The 22,209-nt window shown below is 53.0% G+C and overlaps 1 protein-coding gene across 1 annotated transcript; it reads right to left on the reverse strand.

Annotated features, from left to right (window-relative positions):
- Window positions 1-4,373: 4,373 nt before the first annotated feature.
- On the reverse strand, window positions 4,374-14,055 carry ANKRD34A (ankyrin repeat domain 34A). The gene is made up of 2 exons (XM_067569432.1): window positions 13,909-14,055; window positions 4,374-6,484 (listed from the first exon to the last, which is right to left on the reverse strand). Exon 2 carries the CDS (start codon window positions 6,395-6,397, stop codon window positions 4,808-4,810), a length of 1,590 nt encoding a protein of 529 aa, XP_067425533.1. The 5' UTR covers window positions 6,398-6,484; window positions 13,909-14,055; the 3' UTR covers window positions 4,374-4,807.
- Window positions 14,056-22,209: the final 8,154 nt, after the last annotated feature.

Below are 22,209 nucleotides of genomic sequence, written 5' to 3' on the forward strand. Positions count from 1 at the left end.
CTGTTCCCATCTCTCCTCCAACCCCCGCCCGAGGAGAGACAGGAGCACCCTAGCCATCAGAGCTAGCAGCACAAAGAAAGATCTCAGCAGCAGGGGTGTGGGCCGGCCGGGCGGGGATTGGACTCCACCCAAGGCAAAGAAAGCAGGTGCCTCATCAATATGAGTCTCGCCGCCTGGCGACCGAACACAAACACGACCCACTTCAGCACCCCCCCCATCCTCTAGCTATTTAACCTGGGGAGGGTCTTGTGTTCTAGAGAAGAGCTGGCAGGTATTCACACAGTCCTGCGACTGGGTCAAGGTCATTAGCGCTATGGTGCAGGTGGGGAAACTGAGGCACAGGGCAGGGCCGCGCCTCGCCAAAGGTTATGCAGGGAGTCAGTGGCAGAGCCAGGAGTTCCCTGCTCCAACTGCTAGATAACACTCCCCTTGCAGAGTTGGGTTGGGATGACAAGCCGGGAGCCCTGCCTCCTAGCTCCTCTGCTCTAACCATTAGACATTAGACTCCCTCGCTGGATTAGCGGGGAGGACCCCAGAACCGAATTCAGGCTCTCATTCGGGAAGGGTGAGAGGTGCTGCTATGAAAAAGATTGAGCAGCTCTGCGCGAGGGCCTGCGTTGTCAGGCAGGACACTCGGGTCAGAGACACAGGCAGGGACGGGGTTCTGTGAAGGGGTGAAACTGATGATTCTGCAGTAGACCAATGGTGTCGAGAACGCCTGGTGGGCCGCAGCAGTTGGGATGCCACCCAGTGCTCAGGATATTCCCCACTGGCTAACTGATAAAGCTGTGAAAATGTCCCTGGAAATTGTTTCAGTCAAACATACCCTCTGCGGTTGGGTTTTGATTTAGCAAAACCCAAAGGGCCAGTCGCCAGGGTTTCTTCCAGAACTCTGCAGTTGGGGGAACCGAGCTGAAAAACTGACCCAGTTCTGACCCATTTCGACTAAGTTATCTGCAACTGATTGAAAGCAAAACACTCCCTGCAGCTGCCTTTAATATACCCCAGGTGAAGGCGGAGGGGAGACACACACACACACACACAGAGAAATCAATTCCTTTTGTGCGCATTTTTTGTCCATGTAGACCAGCGATACTCAGACTGAGGCTCGTGCGCCGCACGTGGCCCTTTAATGTGTCTCCTGCAGCTCTTTGCAGCGCATGATATTAAAACACTGTGTGGTTTAATTATTAACCAGTCGACGTTATTACCCAGGCAGGCGGCTTTTACTCTGTTATTAACCAACTGCAGTTGATAAAATAATAATACTTGGTCAGTCATTTTGCTGTGAGAATTAGATATATGCAAACCACTGAGGTCTGAGTATCACTGACAGAGAACTTACTACATAAAAGCTGTAAGAAGACCCCTAGCTAGGAAACCACCTCCCAGGAGTTTGTGCTTTTGGCCAGGAAGCGGCAGCACTTTGCTTGTACCACCAGAGGAAGATGGCACAAGCTGGGAGACCATGGGCCAGGCTGGTTGCAGGAGCCTTGCTTTTAAAGGGTTAATAAGCTGTGCTTGGGTTACACATTCATGGATGGATTTGCACAGGCCTGATCGAAATGCACGTGAGTTAGCTGCCATTTTGGCTGATATCAGGGATTGAACCAGAGACGGCCAGAGCTAAAAGCGGGAACTGCTACAGCCCGAACTAAAGAACAAAACCCTCTGGCTACTGACCGCCTCCTGTGAAAAACGTTGTCTCCCAAATTGGGACTAAATCCCAAAATCTCAACATTTTTGGCAGACCAAAAGCCCCCAACCACCCAACCCACCCCACATTTTTTTGGTTGATATTTTGTTTTGGTAAATTTGAAACATTTCATTTCAATTTTGACCTTTTCAATTAAAAACTTTAAAAATCCATATATAAAATAAGCTACGCTGCCAAAGGAAACGTCATTTTGAGCTTAAAAACTGAAATGTTTGTCCCGCGGCTGTCGAAAGGGGCTGTTTTGACATGTTCAAAACTTTTTCGTTTCCATTTTTTTTAAATGAAAAATTAGGTGGACATTGACACCTCCCTGGGGGATGTTTCGGGTCTGACGACTCAGCGCTTTCTGACGGAAAAACCATTGTGTGGGAAAATTCCCGATCAGCTCTAATCCTTACCTTTGGCTATAGCAGACACACGTCCTCTGTGGATCAGACACAGATCAGGGCCTGTAACACACACTCACCGGTGACTTAGACCCACACATATACTGGAGACAGATATGCTCAAAACAATTTTGATAGCCTTTGAAGATCTCATCGTGAATTTGGGTCCAGATCTCACAGCTGAGCTCCATCCTCCTAACTGAAAACCTCAGATCCAACCCCCACAAGCGTCCCAGACAGACCTGAAACCATGTTCACATGCTGTATGTTCTCTGACATACACATGCTGAGAAGGCATTTGCCTTAGTCCAGGAAGACCCCATGTGTCTGCAACAAACTAGCCCCAAATCCTGCAGCAAAAGGCCCTGGATTCTGCAGGAAACTGGAAATTCCAGTGTAACATCAGAAACACTGCCATAAGTAAGGCTTCTATTAAACTAAATACGGCAGTGGCTAATGCAATCAGCACAGGATAAATGTGGTAGCTAATCTGCTCATCAGTTTAATCAAGTGCTGTCCATATAATTTTAAGCCCAAATTCTCTGCTGATGTCAATCAAGAGATGCGCTGATTTACTCTAGCCAAGAATTTGGCCCTTCATTTTCAGTGTGCTGCAGAAGTTTGTAACCAAAAAAGAGTAAGTGCTTCCTAGGAACAACCAGGAGAAGAGGTGGGGCGGGGTGGGGGCGGTTGGGGGCTTTTGGTATCTACGTTGTTAATTGGGAATTGTGAGAGATGCACATCACAATGAAACATTTCTGTTAAAATCAGCCGTGGAATAGTTAACGATGTCGTCGTCTATTTTGTAATCAGTAGGTTTCAGAGTCAACGCCCATCTCTCAGAGCGATCATTGTAGGCTGTCTAAAACTTGGGCAGGCCACATTGCATCGATACATGCCAGTCAGGGAAGACTGGCTTATCTCCCACAAGGGCTACAAGCATATTTCTGCAAACAGAAGAGGGAGCACAGCGAGGGGGGTGGGCTCAGTCGAGTAGTGGATACACGGGGCCCTGATTACAGTCTCCTTGTGCTTATAGGGAGACCTGTGCAAATGTTAACTCCCTTACTTAACTCAGACTTCGCAGCCTCCCGCGGGTAAGTGCAGGGAAACCTGAGCACTTTGCAGCATCATAGCCTGGTAGCTACGGGCCAGATCTTCCACTGGGAGTTAGGCACCTAAATACCTTCGAGGACCTGGCCTAAGGCCTTGTCTGCAATGGGGCTTAGGAAGGGCCCGGTGTCTATTTACACTGACTCAGCCCCCCTCTTCCTCCAAAATGCATTGATGATGCTTTGTTCAGTTCCTCACTCTGGGCCTAGATGGTTTATTCCAGCCCTCTACCTCCTGCCCCCGTGTTTGGGGGTAACTTCCTGTGCGTTCCCAGTCATATTGCTTTGTCTAGGGGTGCGGCTTTCCATAGGCCAAATGCTAAATAAATAACAAATAGGACGTAGCATTTCTAGAGCACCTCCAAAGCGCTTTACAGACATAGGTCGGTATCTTTGCCCCCATTTGACAGGTGGGGAAACTGAGGCACAGAGCGGGACCGTGACTGGCCCAAGGTCACCCCATGAGTCAATGGCAGAGACGGGCAGAGAACCTGAGAGTCTTTGGTGCCCAGTCCTCTGACCACTAGACAACACTCCCCCTCTCGGAGCTGGGAATAGAGCCCCAGGCCTAAAGTGCCTGTTTTCAAGTGCTCCCCCCCCCGAGATGCCTCGAAGTGGCCTGATTTCCAGTGACGAGCGCTCAACAGTCCGAAGAACAGGTGCTTCAGGTTGGGCTTCCCAAATCATTCAGCCTTTTTGAAAACGTAGTCCAGGGTCTCCCTTTACTGCGTCCACCAGCCCACACGGGGCCCCCCCCTCCACGGATGTGGGGCATGAACGCGGGAGCCCCAGCGGAGTTCATAGGAATAAAGAGAATATTGCAGGGAGCAGCAGGTGGGGGGCCAGGTCACCAGGGTCTGTCTCTGGAATCGCCGCCACTTCGTGCCCGAGTGGAGCAGGGCTGCCTTTGGCTTTTCACCGGGATCAGGCACAAACCACTGCTGGGAACTGGAAGAGGCTCTGGCCGGCCACGCTCCTGATCTCGCACCCACATCGAATCTTTCATCCCCCTGTCCTTCCCCCTCCTCTGCATCTCCAGGCCGCGCCCAGAACGACCCGGAGGGACGGGCCGCGCACGTGTGTCCCCTCTGGATTCCTGACCGGCATTTGGGAGCAGCCGTTAGAAGCCGTCATTGCCCCCCCCAGGCCCCCGTTGCCCACGGATCTCTGGGCGCTCTGTGTCCACATGGGACCGTCAGGGGCCGGGAGGCTTAGGGGAGTTCCAACCCCCGCCCCCCACGTTGCAGCCTCAAGGCCTCGCTGAAGGAGCTCAGCGCCATCCAGAAGTTGGTCGCATGGGGGTCCCGGCCCGGTTGGGCCACAGTCCAGCACCGGAACACGCCTGTTCTGGTCAGATTCCCTGGCCCCTGGGCCTGGCCCATTGCTAGGATAAATACGGTAGTGCACAGCTGGCGGGGGGAAGGGGACGGGACATAGCAACCCAGACACAATGGGCTCGCCACCCAGGGTGGGGTGGGAGAGATGGGATGCGGAGGGGGGGTGTCCAGCCCCCCCTACCACCAGGAGCAGCAAATGGAGTGACTAAATCTAGGCCTTTTCTTCTCCTTTCCCTTCTGGGGGCTTCTGTCGCTTTAACTGGCTGGGTCTCCCTGGGCCAGCAGGTTCTGGAAATTGACCAGCTGCTTGATCTGCTCGGTTTGCATAGAGTGCCTCCTGAACAGCTTCTTCTTCGCCTTGGGGGAGCTGGGAGCCAGGGGGACGAGCCCCCTGTGCACGGGCGAGGGGGGCCTGCCGTTGGCCCGGATGTCGGGGATGGGCGGGTGGGGGCTGATGTTGAGCGGGGGCAGGAAGCCGGGCCGGGTGTGGGCGATGTGATCCAGGAGGAGGGTCCCCGACCCCCTCCTCTCCAGCAGCCCCGGGGAGCGGCGCCGGCCCGTCATGGGGGACACGGCGCTGGGGATGCTCTCCAGGGATTCCCGGGAGGAGCTGGCCGGCAGGCTCAGCGGGGAGGCGTTGTATTTCCTCCTCTCCAGGGAGACGCGGCCCGAATCCGGGGAGCCGGGGATGGAGTCCGGGCAGAGGTGCGCGTCCGACTCGCAGTGCTCCATGCGGGCCAGCTTGTGGTGCGCCCCGCCCCGCAGGCTGGGCGCGGGGGCCGCCCCGCTCTCCTGGGCCTCGGGGGCTGTGTTGCGCCGTGACAGAGGCTGGTGGAGGTGGCTGAAATGGACCTTTTCGGCCCAGGGTGCCTCCGGGCCCGGGGCCTCTTCCCCGGAGCCTTGGGGGAGAACCATCTGGAAACCGGAGGGCTCCTGGCCTTCAATGCTGTGCCTCCGCGACAGCAAAGGCCCCCTGGTAATGCTCAGGCCGTTCATCTCGGCCGTGATCCTCTCCTCCGGCGTCCGGGCCTTCTCCGGATGAGAGGCGGCCAAGGCGGAGGGTGCCACCAGCCCCCACGGCTCCGAGTTGAGTCTCTTGAGTTGCCTGGCCCGGCCCTTGGGCGGTGGGGCCGCCGGCGCCTGCTCCGAGGCGGCCTCGGCCTCCAGCCCCTTCAGAGCAGGCGGCGGGGGGCAGCTGAGCCTGGTGGCCATGGTGAAGTTGAAGACGTCCCTCTCCTCCTCCTTCTCGCTGCCCCCGGGCGACTGGGTGGTCTTGACTTCGATGTCGGACGGCGACATGCACAGGGCGGGCGACTTCTCCTCCAGCCCCGGGGAAGGGGGCGAATTCAAGTACTGCTTGGTCTTCTTGGTGCCCGAGGGGGACGTGTCCGTGGTGATGATGATCACCTCCTTGCCCTTGGCCTTGCAGGCGTCCAGCAGGACCTGCAAGGTCTCCCGGTCGCCTCGGTTGATGGCGTACACCAGGGCCGAGGCCCCCGCATAGTCCCGGGCGCTGGGATCGGCCCCGTGCTCCAGCAGGACCGAAGCCACGGAGGGGCCGGCCCGGTCGGCGCAGGCGTGCATCAGGGCCGTCTTGCCCGTCTTGTCGGGGATGTTGGGGTCGGCGCCGTTCTCCAGCAGGTAGCGCACCATGCGGGGCTTGTTGTGGGGGTCGTCGTAGCGGGCCAGGCAGGCGGCAATCAGGGGGGTCTCCCCCTGGGCATTGCCCTCGTTGATGTAGGCCCCGCCTTCCAGCAACAGGCGGGTGAGGCGAAACTTGCCTTGCCACACGGCCTTCAGCAGGGCATTCCCCTCGGCGTGCGGCATAGCGGCTGGGTCGTTCATCGCCAGGCGGGGCCTGGGGCTGGAAGGGCTCGTGGGGGGAAGCCGGGGTTGTGGGCAGTGGGGCGGGGCATTGCACGGGCCCGGAACCTCCCTGGATGGAGAAAGAGAGAGAGAGAGAACATCATGAAAATGGCTACAGCATCGTTTATCGCCAAGCAACCCATGCACCCAGCTCTGAAATGCAACCTCTGGGCTGGAATGCAGCCGCTGTTCAATAGCCGCACAGCCGTGCTTCACCGTGACCACTTACCTGGTGCTGAAATGCAGCCTGCTCTGGGGTGGAACATGGCAGCTGTTAAACAGCCACACAGCAACGCTGCAAAGAGATCACACAGCCACTACTGACATACAGCCAACTCCGGTGTGCAGCTGCTTAACAGCCTACAGTCCTGCTGCAAAAGGATCACTCGCCCAGCCCTGAAATGCAGCCAGCTCTGGAGTGGAACGTGGCAGTTGTTTAACAGCTGCACAGCCTTGTCGCACAGGGAACACTCACCCAATGCTGAAATGCATCAAGTTCTGGGGTGCAGCATGGCAGCTGCTTAAAAGCCACAGCAACGCTTCACAGGGATTACTCGCCCAGCACTGAAATGCAGCCACTTCTGAGGTGGAGGATGGCACCTGTTTGACAACCACATAGCAATGCTGCGCAGGGTCCCTCACCCAACACCAAAGTGCAGCCACTTCTGGAGGGTGAGCAGCTGTTTAATGGTGTGCAGCAAGACATGAAGTGAAAGCTCCAACTGAAACAGCAGACAGAATCTCCTTATTCATATTGAAATTGGGCCTGGCTAAAAAGTGCCCTGGGATTTTTAAGGCCTCTGTGGGACAGGCCGGGACCTCAGTTTCACATCCCTCCCAGTGGACGTTACCGAGCTCTGTGCTGGGATCTTGGCCCAGTGCTGAAGCGGGGCACTTGGCAGCGCTGTTCACTCACTACATCTTGTTTGCAGGCCCCCTCACCTCTGCAGGGATATTCAGATTTCCCAGAGCAGAACAGCAATTCCACAGCTCCTGCCTCAGAAAAACCCACCTTCCTCCCGCTCTGTTGTCAAGGATGGGGCGCTACAGAAAAGACGAATCCCTAGCTCTTATCATTGGTGAGTCTCAAAGTGCTTTACAAAGGAAGTGAAGATTGTTACCCCCATTTTACAGATGGGGAAACTGAGGCACAGATTGTTGCCCAAGATCACCCTGCGGCCCAGCGGCAGAGCTGGGAATAGAATCCAGGGTGCCTGCGTCTGACTCACCCGGCATTTGTGGCACATGGGACAGCTCTGGGGCTTTGTCCTGCTCGTCTCAGGTATAGTTTAAGGCACTGCCCATTAATCCAAATCAGGACCTAAGGCAGACCCTGTGTGGTGAGGCTAGGTTACTTCTTCACACAACACACAGTCAACCTGTGGAACTCATTGCTGGCAGATCTTGTGTCAGGATGGGCAGGGGTGCAACCCCATGCTCTGGGTGTTCCTAGCCTCTGACTGCCAGAAGCTAGGAACAGATGACACGCGATGGATCACTCAATAACTGCCCTGTTCTGTTCATTCCCTCTGAAGCACCTGGCCCTGGCCAGTGTTGAAAGACAGGACACTGGGCAAGCTGGACCATTGGTCTGACCCACTATAGCCGTTCTTCTGTAGCACAGCCTACCCCCTTTCCATTCCCCACAGCCCAGGCCTGATTCTTTTCCCCCAGAGCCGGGAGCAGGTAGCCAAAGAGTTAAACTCACCACTCATATGCATATGCAGTTAAAAATGTCACTGAGCAAGTTGGCAAATCCCCCTGGCTTCCCATCCCAGCCTGCCTGCCTGACTCAAGATCCTACCAGCTGGAGCCCGAGGAGCGGAAAAGGGTAATTAATTCAGCTTTGGAAAAAAACCAAGTTAATTAATCAAACGGAGTTTGTCTGGTGAGCACATGCCCCCGCCCCAGCCCCTTCTGCCCTGGCAGCTGGCGAGCTGGGTGGCTGGATGGGCTTGGGAGAAGGGCGGCTGAATGTTCACCCGGAATATGTCACATTGGTGCCAGTTTTCTGAGTCAAATGCAGACAGGGCCAGCTTGCCCAAAGAGCTGCCGGCTGGATCCCCGAGAGCTCAGATATCAGGGCAAGCTCCCCGTTTAGGCACCTGAATAAAATCCAGATTTCCCAAAGGCCGCTGGGCCGGTCCCACTGGGACGCAGGCGGGCAGCTTTTCAGAAGTGCCCGGCGCGCGGCACCTGCAGCTCTTTGGAAAAAGCCAGCTGCTTGTTCTGCTGGATCGATTCACGTTGCCTGCCGACCTGGGCCCATGCTGGGCAACAGAGCCAAAGGAGAGCAAGAGGGGGTGAAACAGGGAATGGGGGAGCAGAGAAAGGAAGAGTGCAGGGAGAGGAAGGATGAGATGAGATGAGGGAAGGTAAAGAAAGGGGAAGGAGCAAAGAGGCCAGGAGGAGGTGAAGAGGAAAGGAGCAAGGGGGGGAAAGGCAGGGGAGGAAGAGAGAAAAAGGGGCCCAGAAGAGGGAGGACAAATGGAGGGGGAGCAGAGGAGAATAAAAGAGGTGTGGAAGGAGAGAAGGAACAAAGGGGAGGCTAATTAGCATGGCTGATGAACGAGCAGCATCCTACAAATCATCAGAGGCTGGCGCCGTCCCCTGATGGTGCCCCGGGAACCAGGGACTGATTGAATCATGGACCTCGAGCGCTGCAGATTAATGGCACCAAAGGGCTCTGCCAGTGGTTGGGCCCTATGGCATTGGGAGGCGAGGAGATTTCTGACGCAAGCTAAGCAGGGTCAGTTTGGGTTACGGCTTAGATTGCACCCCACGTGCTGCAAGCCGTGGTGATTCAATGGGGGGTGTTCTTCTCTAAAGCCCTCATCACGTGGGGTCGTTAGCGGTCCCCTTCTTGCAAATGCTGGCAGCGCCTGACTGGGATGGTCACCAGCTGCAATGATCTTCACTTCCTATCCTGAAGTGTTAGTGCGTATTCTGTCCTGGGGGGAGCGTTGTCTAATGGTTAGAGAAGGAGACTGCGAGCCAGGACCCCTGGGTTCTGTGCACAGCACTAGGACAGAGTGGTTACAGTAGTTACGCTGGAGCTGAGTGCTTGAAAATCTGGTCCAATGTGACATTGCCAAGGTCGCCCAGGGAGTTTGTGGCAGTGCTGGGCAGTGAACCCATATCTCCTGGGTGTGTGTGTGAGAAGGCGCAGTGTGACCCAGCCTACAACCGTGTGCAAAGAAAGAGCATGGGACAGAAGAGGTGAATGTGTAACACAATGAGAGGTTTGTGAATGTGTAAGAGACAGATAGTGTTTCTGTAGGCAGAGAGGCAAAGGGGTTACTCTCAATATTTGTCTCCTGAACCCACTTCTGGGAAGGGTCAGATCCTGGCCTATGAACAGCCACAGTGTCATTCTCATGAAGCCTTCTCAAACCCTTCTAGGATCCCACCCTGAAATAGCTCACCCCACTCTGCAAGGATCGGACGGGGTCACTAATTCTGTTCAGGACAATTCGTCTGTGTGGCTGGCTGGACCTGGAGAGAAGTTTCAGAAGCCCAGCTAAGTGTGGCAGCCCTTCCTGAGAGTGGAGAAAAGAGGGGAAAACTGAAAATAGATGGGCAGGCGTTTCCTATTGGATTTGGATGGTCAATTCCCAGTAAAATGAATAGGAAACGGGCACCCGAATATTCTCAGCAACTTGAAAAATCTCAACTTCTCTCTCTAATCTTCACATTTATCTACCTAATCTTTGCGTGTCTCTCTCATAGCGTCTCCATATCTGTCTGTCGCATTAAACATTGCCTATCATCTTTCAAATTAAGAATATTAAAAAGGATTGCACTTCCCTTTGAGCCAATGGAGCATTCATTTTGAGAAAACACTGGATTAATTTGCAATGACTCTCTGTGTTAAAGTGTCATTTCAAAACCTATCCATGTGTAGAAATACAAAGCAGAGGGAGGGCCCAGGAATCATTTGTCATTTGCAAGGCAATGACTGAGCCGCCAGCTAACCTGACCTCCATTAATTGTTTTGTTATTAGCACCCAGTCACTTCCTCATTACTTTGAGATTTAACTCTGCGTTCTCAGGGCTTTCATGGGGGAGGCAGCTAGTATGGTTTGAGCTGAAGCCTGGGTTTTATCATCAGTTTTGTGGGCGGTGTGAATTAGTGGTTAAAACGGGCGGGAGGGGTCTGGTGATCAGAACTCCTTGGTTTGTTTTTTTTACCAGCTGTATCAGGGAATGCTGTGTATAGTGGTCGGAGCAGCAGCCTGGGAGACAGGACTTCTGGGTTCTTTACCAGCTGTAGGCAGGAGTGCGGTCTAGTGATTAGAGCAGGGGACTGGGAATCAGGACTCCTGGATTCTCTTCTTGGCTCTACCCCTGACTTGCTGTGTGGCCTTGGCCAAACCATGTCCCTGCTCCGTGTCTCAGTTTCCCCAGCTAATGGGGGATAATGGGGGACTGGGGATAACAGCGACTCACCCACCTTTTGCAAACCATGCTGAGATCTCTACTTTAAGGCACTGGGATTTGCAAAGAAATCTAAAGGAGCTAGGTGCTCGCAACTCCAACTGGGCTCTTAACTCGCACTGGCCCTTTGAAAAGCCCAGCTGAAAGGTGGGGCCTGATCCAAACTCCCCTGATGTCAGTGTCAGCCTTTCTACTGATTGTAATGGGCTGTGGTGGATCAGAGCTGTAGTGGGATGTGCTGTTCTGAGGATTTTAATTCTTATTTTGTTTATCCTGAGCAGCTGCCAACATTTCAGTGACACAGAAAGGCAGGCCAGGCTGTATGCGGAAGAGCATAAGTCGATCGATAAGCGAGGTGGCGATCACTCAGATTCCTGCCCATGTTCCCTCATAAAAAAAATATCTGGCCAGGGAGAGGCCAGAGGAGATATTGACCAGCAGCTGCTTGAAAAATGAGGCGCTCTGGTGGTGCGTCAGTTTCTCTCCTCTGGACCTCAGCAAGCATAAGTGTGGAAGCAAGAGAAGGCAACAACGACCCTGTTACCCTGTGGAGACCTCCATGAGTATACCCAAGGCTGTCAGATTCACCAGTTAAAGATCAGACCCTGCCCCTTATTTTATTTTTGTATTACTGCTACTTTCTGGGGGCTCCTGGCGCATCGTTTTTTAAGATCACAAAGGGCCATGTACGCTCGCCATAGGATTGGACCCCGTCTGGCTCAAGCGTCCTGGGCAGCGTCTATGCAGACTGCTTTCTTCACCATCCCATCTGAGCTCTTCGCAGGCACCGATGGGGAGGTGGGGAAGGACTATCCCCATTTTGTAGCTGTGGGGAACTAAGGCCCAGGGGAGACAAAACAACTTGACCAAGGTCACGCAGGGAGTCTGTGGCAGGAATTAAACCCAGATCTTCTGGGTCCTACTCCAGTGCCCTCAGTGCTTAATTTGTGGCTTGGCCGTTCAAAGCCCCGGCACATCTGGGCTTGCTGAATCAGTTATGAATGTAAAAAATGGCTGGAGCCCCGGCCCTTGAGCCTTGGCACCCCTTTCATTACAAATTAATTACCGAGTATTCTCCCCATGAGCCCACCACCCCTTCCACCCCAGCTGTTGTATCAGTTTCAAGGCAGTGCTGATACACTTGCCTTCCACGTTTCTAGGGCCGCGGGAATGAATGAGGAATTACCTCTCTCATTCCTACGCTTTCTTTCCTGAGCTCCACCGGCACTTGGAGGAAATCTATGAGAGCAGTATATCATATCAGAAAAATCCATATGTCATGCTGGGGTGTAATAAAGCAGGCCATTTCATCGTGGGAATCCTGTAAACCCTTCGTCGTTTATTCTCCATGAACACAGGGTAAATAAGCTACAGTATGGTAAGATCTCTGCTTGTCCCTGTAGGACTTTTAAGCATAAAAAGCCATTTTACCTTTGGAATCTTTCAAAGACAAGTCCCTCGCCTTTGGGTGAAAAAAACCACAGTTTCTTTTCAGAAGATGAAGCAGCCCTTTTTTCGTTTAAAAAACCCCCTCACATCCCCGAAGAGCAATAAGGCTTTAGGAAACAAAGGTTTAAAGCTCCGGCAGTGACGCTGAATATAAAGGCATGCAATGGATGAAAAAAGGAGAAAACAAAGAGGGAAAAGCCAAACCAATTCTTTGCCGCATCTTTGCATTTTTGGGTTGCAACTAGGAAAGGAAAGGAGTCGGTTTTCGGCAAATTGCTACAGAGGTGAAGCCCACTGCACAGAGAAAGCACAGTGGATTTCAGCGGAGGGATGGTCTGATGGGAATTCATTGGAATCAGAATTCTTCCCGGGATCTTTTCCCCGGGGGTTTTAGATGTAAAGGGATTTTCTTGGGGGAGATGAGAGAAAGCTAAAGGAAATATTCTGATCTAAATTAGTAAGGGATTTCACCCTCGTCAGGTTACATAACCACATAAGAATGAATGCAACCTACTGAATGAAGTGAGAGAAATGTATATATACATATATTTGGAATTATATATATATGTATATAGTATTTAAAGGAACTTGTGATGCTGAATATTATAGTTCAGGATGGATACAGAGAGCGAGATGCATTTAAATCAAAGGATAATTGTATTCCTGTTCTAATTCTATTAAACAGCTGGTTTAGTGGCAATAAAACGTGATTAGATTTTAATATAAAACAAATTTTGGGATTGGTTTGGATCAGCAGATAAAAATACCAAAGGGACCCACCCAGATGGGTAAGAGCAAAAAGACACCTGAGATATCTGGACATCTAGCCACAGAGAAATTAACTATTAGCAATACTAATTATTAATATGATTAAAAAGAAAGACATTTACTAATAATAACAACTAATTGATCATTAATTACATAACAGCAACTAAAGAATCCCAGAGTTGCAATGGAAGACAGGCTGTTCTGGAAACCAGCAGCAATTGAGGAATGGGGTTTTAGGACAAACTGACAGTTAATTTGACAGACAGACAAGATCTTCATCCTGTCCAGGAAAGAGGCTTTCTCTCCCTTCCCCTTCTGCATTTTAGCAGAAGCGCAGGACCCATGCACTGATCACCAGCCAGAAGCAGCCATGGGGCTTGCTCATTTCAGCACCTGCTCTGGGTGAGGAGCGAAACCGACAAACGAAGCGTCTCTGTCATTCTTTTATAGCCCGCTCTCTTCTTTTTTTAAAAAGAGGTATCGTACCTGGAGCGCTTTGACCCTCTCCTGTCACCTGCTGCCGGCTCTTCTGGGCCGCATGCTTCCTCACCCTCGGGAAAGCGGAGCAGAAGCCTGCAGAGTTTTCATGTCTTGAGATCTCTGCTAACCAATTTGTGCATTGGCTGCATGCGCGTATTTAGATGTAAGAAAGGAAATCGATCCCATGCAGCTGGAGACGGGGGATAAACTAAGCGAAGCAAAATAATTCAGTCCGTCCAAGCCCTTTCTCTGCGGGTTTTTTTTTTTAGCAGCATTGCTCTCTATTTCACGGCCCTCCCCCGCCCCCCTCCAGTTGCAGCCCTGCGGATATGTGACCGAGCGCCGGTGTTTTCCACTTACTGTCACAGCCTGACCGGCGCTTCGCAGAGACAGCGCTTTGTGCTGCTATTTTTAGCTCCCTTCCCATAGAAGAGAAGTAGCTATTCCATTCAAATACACAGAGCAATAATACCGCACCAATATATAAGGGAAAGGGGCCCGCCTCTTCCACTCGCACCCTCCCACCCTTCCCTTCCAGGGTTTATGAATTATGCTCAGTCCTGGTCTAATCCCTCGATCTCTCTCTGGAGCAATTTGGTGGCGCTTTCGATGAGTACAGTGCATTCTACTGTACTATAAATACCATCCTCTTGCCACTGCAGTGCTGGACACACCATTACCCCTTGATCCTCGGTGGCCCTGCTCCTTTGTGTTGCCACAGGCACCGATACCTAGTCACCTCGTTTTAGGAATATTAGTGACCAGCATTGCAGTAACGCCCGAGAGGCCTCAGCGGAGATCAGGGCCCCATTTAGTGGCAGCATGAGGCAGGTGCAGTTGCAGTGGATCCCCCAAGCAGCCGGGGGCCGCGGTGAGATAAACGCCACCACTGGCCCCATCGCGCCAGGCGCTGCACAGACCCAGACGGAGAGACAGTCTTTGCCCCATAGCAGCTTATAAATAAAGAGACCAGACAGACGATGGGTGGGAGGGGAAACCGAGGCACAGAGCGGGGCAGTGATTTGCCCAACGTGACTCAAGCAGGGCAGTGGCAGAAGCGAGAAAAGAGCCCTGGATTTCCCAAGCAGCAGACCAGTACGCTACCCACTAGCCCGCACTACCTCTCACGTGGCAGCACCGTACATGACTTCACAAGTCGCGCAGCAAGGGAGGACAAGGCCCACCGGTTTCAAGCAGGATTAAAGATACTCAGGACCCTCCAGGGTCACTGTTAGCCCCAGTCTGTGGCCACCCACACCTGTGGACTCGGTGTGTCCCAGCTCGCACTTGGGCATCCACTGTGCCATGCAAACCTGCACTAACAGCCCTCTGCCTCCAGCTCTACCCTGTGCTTCCGCAGACCTCCTGACTCGGAGCGTGTGGCTTGCGTTGTGTCCACACTGCAAAATGGCAGAGCTTGGAGCTGAGTCTCAGGAAGACTCAGGCTCAAACCCACCCCTGCCGGGTGAGTCCTCGTGTCCAGATCCTGAGTGATTGCTGACCCATACCTTACACTTTGTGTGCGGACAGTACAGGGGAAGGGGAGTGGGCTCAAACCGGAATCTAAGCCCAGGTTTACAGTGCAGTGTAGACATACTCCCAGTTTCCCCGACCCCCCATCCCTCCCTCAACAATTCGTTTTGGACCCCATCAAGGGCATAGGTGGGAAGTGTTGATTAGTGGTTAGTTCAGGAGACTGGAAATCTGGACTCCTGGCTTCTATCCCCAGCTCTGCCATGGACACCCTACATGCTCTTTGGCAAGTCCCTCCCTTGCTCTGTGCCTCAGTTTCCCCATCTGGAGAAAGGAGAGACTGGCGTCGACCCACTGGCGTGAAGCACTTTGAGGTGCGCGGATGGAAGACGCTCCGTGTCAGTGCGGTGAACGCTGTCGCGGTGATTTTTCTGCGTGATGGCTCACGACCACTGCCAGATGCTTGGTGCGTCCGTCGTGCTGAGGGAACAAACGAAACGGGGCCACGGGCGGAGGTGCTGGTGCGTGTGTGCGGCTGGCTCTCTGCTCGGGGGCTGCCTTTCATGGGCACCTTGTCGGAAGCGTTTGCAATCCCTCCTGCCTTCCTTGCACTGTTGCCATGGTTACTTTGACTGATTGTATTCCCGTTGTTGCCTGCCCGGTTCCGATGATGCTAGGTGTCAGCAGGGAGAAGTCAGTTTCCTTCCTAATTCTTAAGCCCCAGAAGGCCTTTGACCTCAGCCAGACCCGGATGGTGGATTGGTTAAAATGGAGTTGTTACTGTTATTGCACTGAGATCAGGGCATGCTAGGAGTGGTACAGACATTCAGGCCTGGACAGATGCACAGTTCTGGAACTGGTATAACTACTTTGCCTAGGGGAGTGATTATTTACCAGTATAGTTATAGATTCATGGAGTTGTAGGACTGGAAGGGACTTCACGACGTCATCTAGTCCAGTCCCCTGCACTTACAGCAGGATCAAGCATTAGCAAGCATTATGACAGTACTGCCTCTGCTGTGGCCCAATTATACTGGTATAAAGGGGTCTTATCCTGGGAGAGGTTATGCCCCTTCCCATACAAGAATAAGCAATATTTTGGCTTGCAAGGATTCGATTTTTATTGGTAAATGTCAGTAAAAGTCGATGTCGCCGCCAATCTGCGAAAACGTATTTCTATTGATGATCGCCGAAACGTACAGCCAGGCAAAGGACGAAAAATGTTGCTTGGGAGCTACATGATTTAAGGAGAGTGACTTTGTGTATTTTTGCATGGGACGTTGACCATTTGTGTTTTCAGGGTGACAAAGCTCAAACTTTCTGAATCTCATCTTCTGCTGTCAAGAAATCATTATTGTCTGACCCCTGCTGTGGTCTGAGCTCCCCTCCCATCATTTCCTTCAACTGTGAAAATTTAAATGGATAAAAATCGACAAAAAATGCTTGAATCAGCACTGATCTTATCCATCAAAAGTAGAAAAGAAAAAAAATGGAGTTCTGCTAAGCCTAGCTATACTGGGATAAGCAGATTTATACTGTTAAAACTACACCCACAGTAAGGGAATTGTACAGCTTTAACCATACTGGTATAGTTAAAGCGCTACAACTTTTGGGGGGAGAAGGCCTTGGATTGTGGAGTTAAAAGGAGTTATTATTATTGCAGTAATGCCAGCAGATCAAAGCACCACTGTGCTAGGTGCTGCATAGACACAATCCTGCCCTGCAGAATTTACAGTCACAAGAGAAATGATTTGCCCAAGGTCACACAGCCGGTTAGTGGCAGCGGTAAGCATTAAATTCCGGTCTTCTGATTTCTGTTCTTGTCTCAGCAAACAGCCATAGGCTGACATTGGAGAGAGAGGCCCTGACTTCATAGGCTCACAGCTGGAAAACTCGTTTCCCATCCATTTCTCGGCTTCGTTCACCCTGCCTTTGCTGTGCGATTAGGCTGGTTTGGCCAGTGTTACTTGGTTCCCCTGGCTTGGTTCAGGATGGGATGACTCCTGTGTCAGTGACCATAGCCTACGCTGCCTGTAAAGCGGAGCAACGTTGTGAAACATAGATGGCCGTGTTGGGCCAGCAGGACTTGAGCTACAGGGAGACTATGTGTTAGCTGATTGCCCTGGTAAGTTACACAGAGGCGAAGGGGTGGTAGGACAGCTGGCCTAGCAGAGAGGGCACAGAGTGGCATTCAGGAGATCTGAACTCAAACCATGTCTCTGCCACCGACCTCCTGTGTCAAGTCCTCTTGCACCATCTGTAAAATGGGCGTAATCTTTCCCTGTCTCCCAGGGATGTTGTCAGACAGAAGCCTGTTAATGTCTGGGCGATGCTCAGATGCCACGGTGAAGAGGGACATAGGAGGGCCTAATGGACTTATCCAGAGCTGCTGTGTAGCTGGAGCTCAGCGCCGCGCCGTATAACTGCCAGGGTGGTCCAGGGCTGAGCCACAACAAAGAACTGCCTCCGTTGCTAACCCAGGCTTCACAGTTGGCACCGCCTATAGTTCAGTTTCCATTACCAGGCCCTGTTTAAGGTTGCGCCTCATAACTTTGCCAAACTTTAGCCATTTGGGCTGAAATTTCCCATGCCTGGGGTGCTGTTTTGGTGAGAAGTTATCAGCTAAAACCGCCCGGCCCTTTCAGAGAACAAGATTAGTTTAAAAATATATTGCTTTGCCCATGTTTAAAAAAGGAAGGTTGCAAAGTCACGCACTCACGAGACAGGAAATGCCAGGGTTAACGTCCCCTGGTGCAACCTTAATTCGGCCGCCTCACACCTGAGACAGTCTTTGACAGTGTGATCACGCACTAATTTTTCCACCGGGCTGTGAGAGCGGTGTAAGGGGTCCTTCATGTCAATGAGACCCTGAAGAGTCTCTAAGGACACTGCAAAAATCCCCCATGGCAGTGAGCCCCACAGCCTAGGTCAATTGATTTGGGCTTATGGGGTGAAAAATAGCAATGTAGATATTCCCAGCCAGGCTGGAGCCCAGGCTCTGGGACCCACCCTGTTTGCCAGGTTCCTGCCTGAGCGGGAATGTCTACGCTGCTATTTTCATCCCGAGTCGGTTGATCTGGACTCTGAGACTCACTGCTCCGGGGCTGTTGGGTTTTTTTGCAGTGTAGATGAGAGGTTCTCAAGGGCTGACCCCACCCTTCTCACTAGTCGTGGATGGACTCACGAGTGATTTCCACTGACATCGATGGCATCGCACTGGAGCGAGAGCAGCAGGAGGGACTGCGGAATCCAGCCTGAGCCTGCCCCGCTGTGAGGATCTCCCTGGATCTGAGCCCTGCAGCTCCTCCCGGAGCTCTTTGACGGCTATGTTCAAAGGGGTCCAGGTGCCTGCCTGCCTGCCAGTGAAATTCTTTGGTGGTTGGGTGCCTAAATACCTTGGACCCCTTTCGCAACCGACAGTCGGCCAGGTAGAGAGAGAAGTGATTTCTTCCAGGGCTGTAGAGAGGAAATGAACTATGAAAGGGGGGCAGTTGGTCTGGGGAAGGGATCTCTTTCTTTCTTTCTTTCTTTCTTTCTTTCTTTCTTTCTTTCCCCAACCTAATTCTTGGTTGCCAGGGCAACTTCACAGCTGGGCCTGCCGCGCGCAGACTCCCAGAGCCACGCTTCTGCTGCTGATTGAGAATAGAATCCAACTCCCTGGGAGTAGGAGGCAGGAGCCGAGCGCATCTCTCCCCACTTCTCATCCCGGCACAAGCCAGGTGCTGGCAGTTATTTTGGGTTCTCCCTTCCCCCCTCATTGCTATTTTCGGCGGCTCCATTGGAAGGGGGGGGGGAGCGAGATGAGTCACCCCAGCAGCAGAGCAACCAACAAGCTGCTCAGCAGAAAGCATCATCCGGGCGGGGGGGCTGGCGTCAGAGGTATCAGGGATGCTTCATCATGCTGCAAAGAACGGCGTGGCAGGGCTGGGAGCTTTCGAAGATGCACCCACCCCTGGGCCCGGATCCTGAAGAAGACTCAGCAGCACCCAGCAGTTCTCCCTCAGCCGTGTGCACACAGCTCTTCGGAAAATCCAGCAGTTTAATTCAGTGCCCAAATTGGAGCTAAACTCTGAGCCTCACTCAGCTCTCTCCCTTTTCTCGCACACACTCCTACACGCGCACGTGTGACTAGAGTGTAAGCAAACTCCCTGGTGTTAGCTGGACTCAAGATCCATGGCTGGAGTTGGGAACCCCTGGTTGGATGCTAGAGTCTAGCAAAGACACCATTTCAGCAAGAGTCGGCCGCGGAGGCGCGGGAATTATGGCAGCATATAGAATATTATGGTAAGATTGGAAGTTTTTCTAACAGATCTGCTCTAGGAATTATTTCAGGGCAGTTCTCTGGCCTGTGTTCTACAGGAGGCTCAGAGGAGATGATCACGATGGTCCCTTCTGGCCTTGGAAGCAATGACTATATCGTGTAACGTTGGGGGCGGAGAGCAAAAAATGGAGGACGTAATGGAGCGTCTATAGACCTATGAAAAGTCTAGCGCGGGGCAAAACAAGGTTGAGGGGGGGGCTTCACCATAGCAAATGACACCCCCGAAGTCTAGGCAAGGCCGACGAGTCACACAAACACACTCGCACCTGTGTACACACACACACACACACACACACATCTGTACACCCCCCACACACATATATCTGTGTACACACAGAGCACTCAGCAGAGTCCCAGCTAAAAGGCCCCAAGTCAGGTTAGCTGTAAGGGGCTCCCCACACAGACCCTCACCCCCTCTGCTTCTCAGCACCAATGCAATGGGGATGGAGCCGCCCTGCCCCGGGGAAAGGAAGGACACCTGCAACATGTGGAGGTGTGAAAGCTTTAACCAGTTCCAGTGGCTACCCTGCTCTGCGCGCCATCTGCCTTCGCCGCAGGGGGCTTGTCCGTGTGCTTTTCAGAGCAGCGATCCATGGGGGGGGGGGGAGGTAGATCTCACTGGGGTGGAATGGGAGCAGCCAAAGGCACATCCAGGCTTCCTGCAGACCCCCTCCTGCATGGAGTCTATTCCTTCACGCTGGGAAACCTTTAGCAGTTGCAGCCAAAGCGCCTTGCGCTTGGCGTGAGGAGGCCCAGCCGCAGCGTGAGATAATTTTCTCCCCTGCAGCTTCCCTGTCAGGTCTGCCTCCCCACATCCGGAACTGCCTGGGGATGGAAGCTGCAGCAGAGAGGGGGGGAAACAGTGTACGTCTGCAAGCAGAGGGGATTTTAGCCTCCCCTTGATTCCCCAGATGAAAATAGCTGCAACCTTTCTGGGCCGGCCCACTGGGGTTGCCAGTTGAGCGGCCACCAGCCCATGAACCCTTCGGCAGAGTCAGCAGGACTCCCAGGAGCAAATGGACCTTGGGAGCACAGCAGGGCAATGGCAGGCAGTGCCCCACCCCTGCTCTCTCCCCCCAACTCTGCCATTGTGCCTCAGTCCCGAACCGCAGCCCCTCACTAGTCCAGCCCTGGGCTTCCCACCCCACAGCACCTCTCAGTCCCAACCTGTAGCCCTGGCTCTCCCAGCCCTGGGCCTTCTCCCCCGTCCCTTGCTCCTGATGGTAGATTTGTGTGATGCAGCCAACCATCCCCAAAAGGACCCACACGAGCTCATCCCAGCCTTAGGGTTTGAGCAGGATTTGAACCCATGGCAGCCATACTAATGCACTAATCTATTAGAAAACACGCATTCAACATGGACCCATTCTTGCCTGACTCAGCAGATGGCGCTGCGATAAACTCCTCTACCTGAGGGATGGTAGTATCAGAACATGTGACAATCTTTAATACATTTATCCTCGCAACCCGGCAGGTGAGGCAGGGCAGTGCAGTTATCCCCATTGTACAGAGGAGGAAACTAAGGCACATAGCGGCTAAATGGCTTGTACAAGACCCAGCCCTCTGCCATTGGAGGTTAGCATCCTAACCCGTTGCTCCAGCCTTCCTCCACCGGCCTTAGACTCATTCTTTAAAAGACAGAAAGATCAGTAGCCTGTTTATTGTGAGGCACCTGTTTGCATGCAGAACAGCGAGATTCTGACTGATCAGAGGAAGAGGGGGAGCGAAATTTCATCTGAGAACAAGGAGTACAGACCAGCCTTCCTGAAAGCAGCCAGTTCTTTGCTATTTATATCTGTGTAAACTGGAGCAGATCTGGCTCCTGAGATAGAGTGAGGGGAGTAATCCTTCTTTACAGAGCTGCATCCTGTCAGGAAACGGGTCTGTTCCTATCGTAGAGGCAACTTCAGGAAGGGCTGAAGAGGGGAGTAAAGGAAAGCAATGGCAGAGGTGCACCTCAGATCCTACAAGGCTGGGTCTAGCGAATGCTTGGACGGGAGATCTTCCAGGGGGCTTGTGCCAATGTGCCACACACTGGTGTCTCTAGTTCTGACGGGCTGGGTATTTGGCAGTTTTGCAAGACCCTGTGACATGTAATTGTCAGTTGCCCCCGTGGAAGGGGCAGTAGCTACCTTAGCTATGATCCCCCTTTGTTTTACTGTCAGAGGTCATCAGCCTTTGGGAAATGATGCCCTTGGATTCAGCTCTGGCTGGCTGGGCCGTAGCTCTGAGGCAGAATTGGGGAATCTAGGCTACCCAGAGAGCTTTGCATGAAGCTCAGCTGTCAGCATGAGGAGCAGGGCCTAGACAGACGGCTCCAGACCAGGCTGTCAAACCTGTCCCCACAGGGAACCCCGGTTCTAGAGACCCAAACTCCCGAGGGGGCAGGTTTAATGAGGACAGTAACTTCCCTCCCCTGCCAATAGGGAATCCGGGTGTTTTCCCCTATGTGGCAGTGCCCCCCCCCAACCCAGCACAGGGCAGGTCCCTCCATCCCCCCAACATACAGGCACTCCGCTGGAGCATGTCACCAGTGTGGGGGCTTGCAGACCCCTCTGGACTGTGCATGGCAGGGCATCGCTCCACCCCTCTGCGCCTTCTCCTGCTTCCACACCTCCCTACACTTCTCCCCCTTCTTTCTTTTTCCTCCTCTCTTTCCGTCTTCCTCTCCATCCTCCCCCCCCCCCCCACTCATCCATCCCCCCCCCTTTCTTTCCCATCTTTAACTCTTTCTTGTCTCTTTCTCCCTCCCTAGCAAAGGTCTTAGGCCCCGCCCCTTACGCCCCTCTCCTCCTACGTCCTTTGATTGGCTGCGGCGCGCACCAATGAGCGGCGGGCAGGCTGCCTTTGGGGCCCCCGCCCC

This window comes from Emydura macquarii, unplaced genomic scaffold (genome assembly GCF_026122565.2).
Source record: "Emydura macquarii macquarii isolate MOO-44397 ecotype Brisbane River unplaced genomic scaffold, CSIRO-AGI_Emac_v2 contig_2924, whole genome shotgun sequence".
Lineage (NCBI taxonomy): Eukaryota > Metazoa > Chordata > Testudines > Chelidae > Emydura > Emydura macquarii.

Excerpts from the sequence above, each read along its gene's own strand:
- ANKRD34A (XM_067569432.1), bottom strand. The coding sequence starts at position 6,397 with ATGAACGACCCAGCCGCTATGCCGCACGCCGAGGGGAATGCCCTGCTG.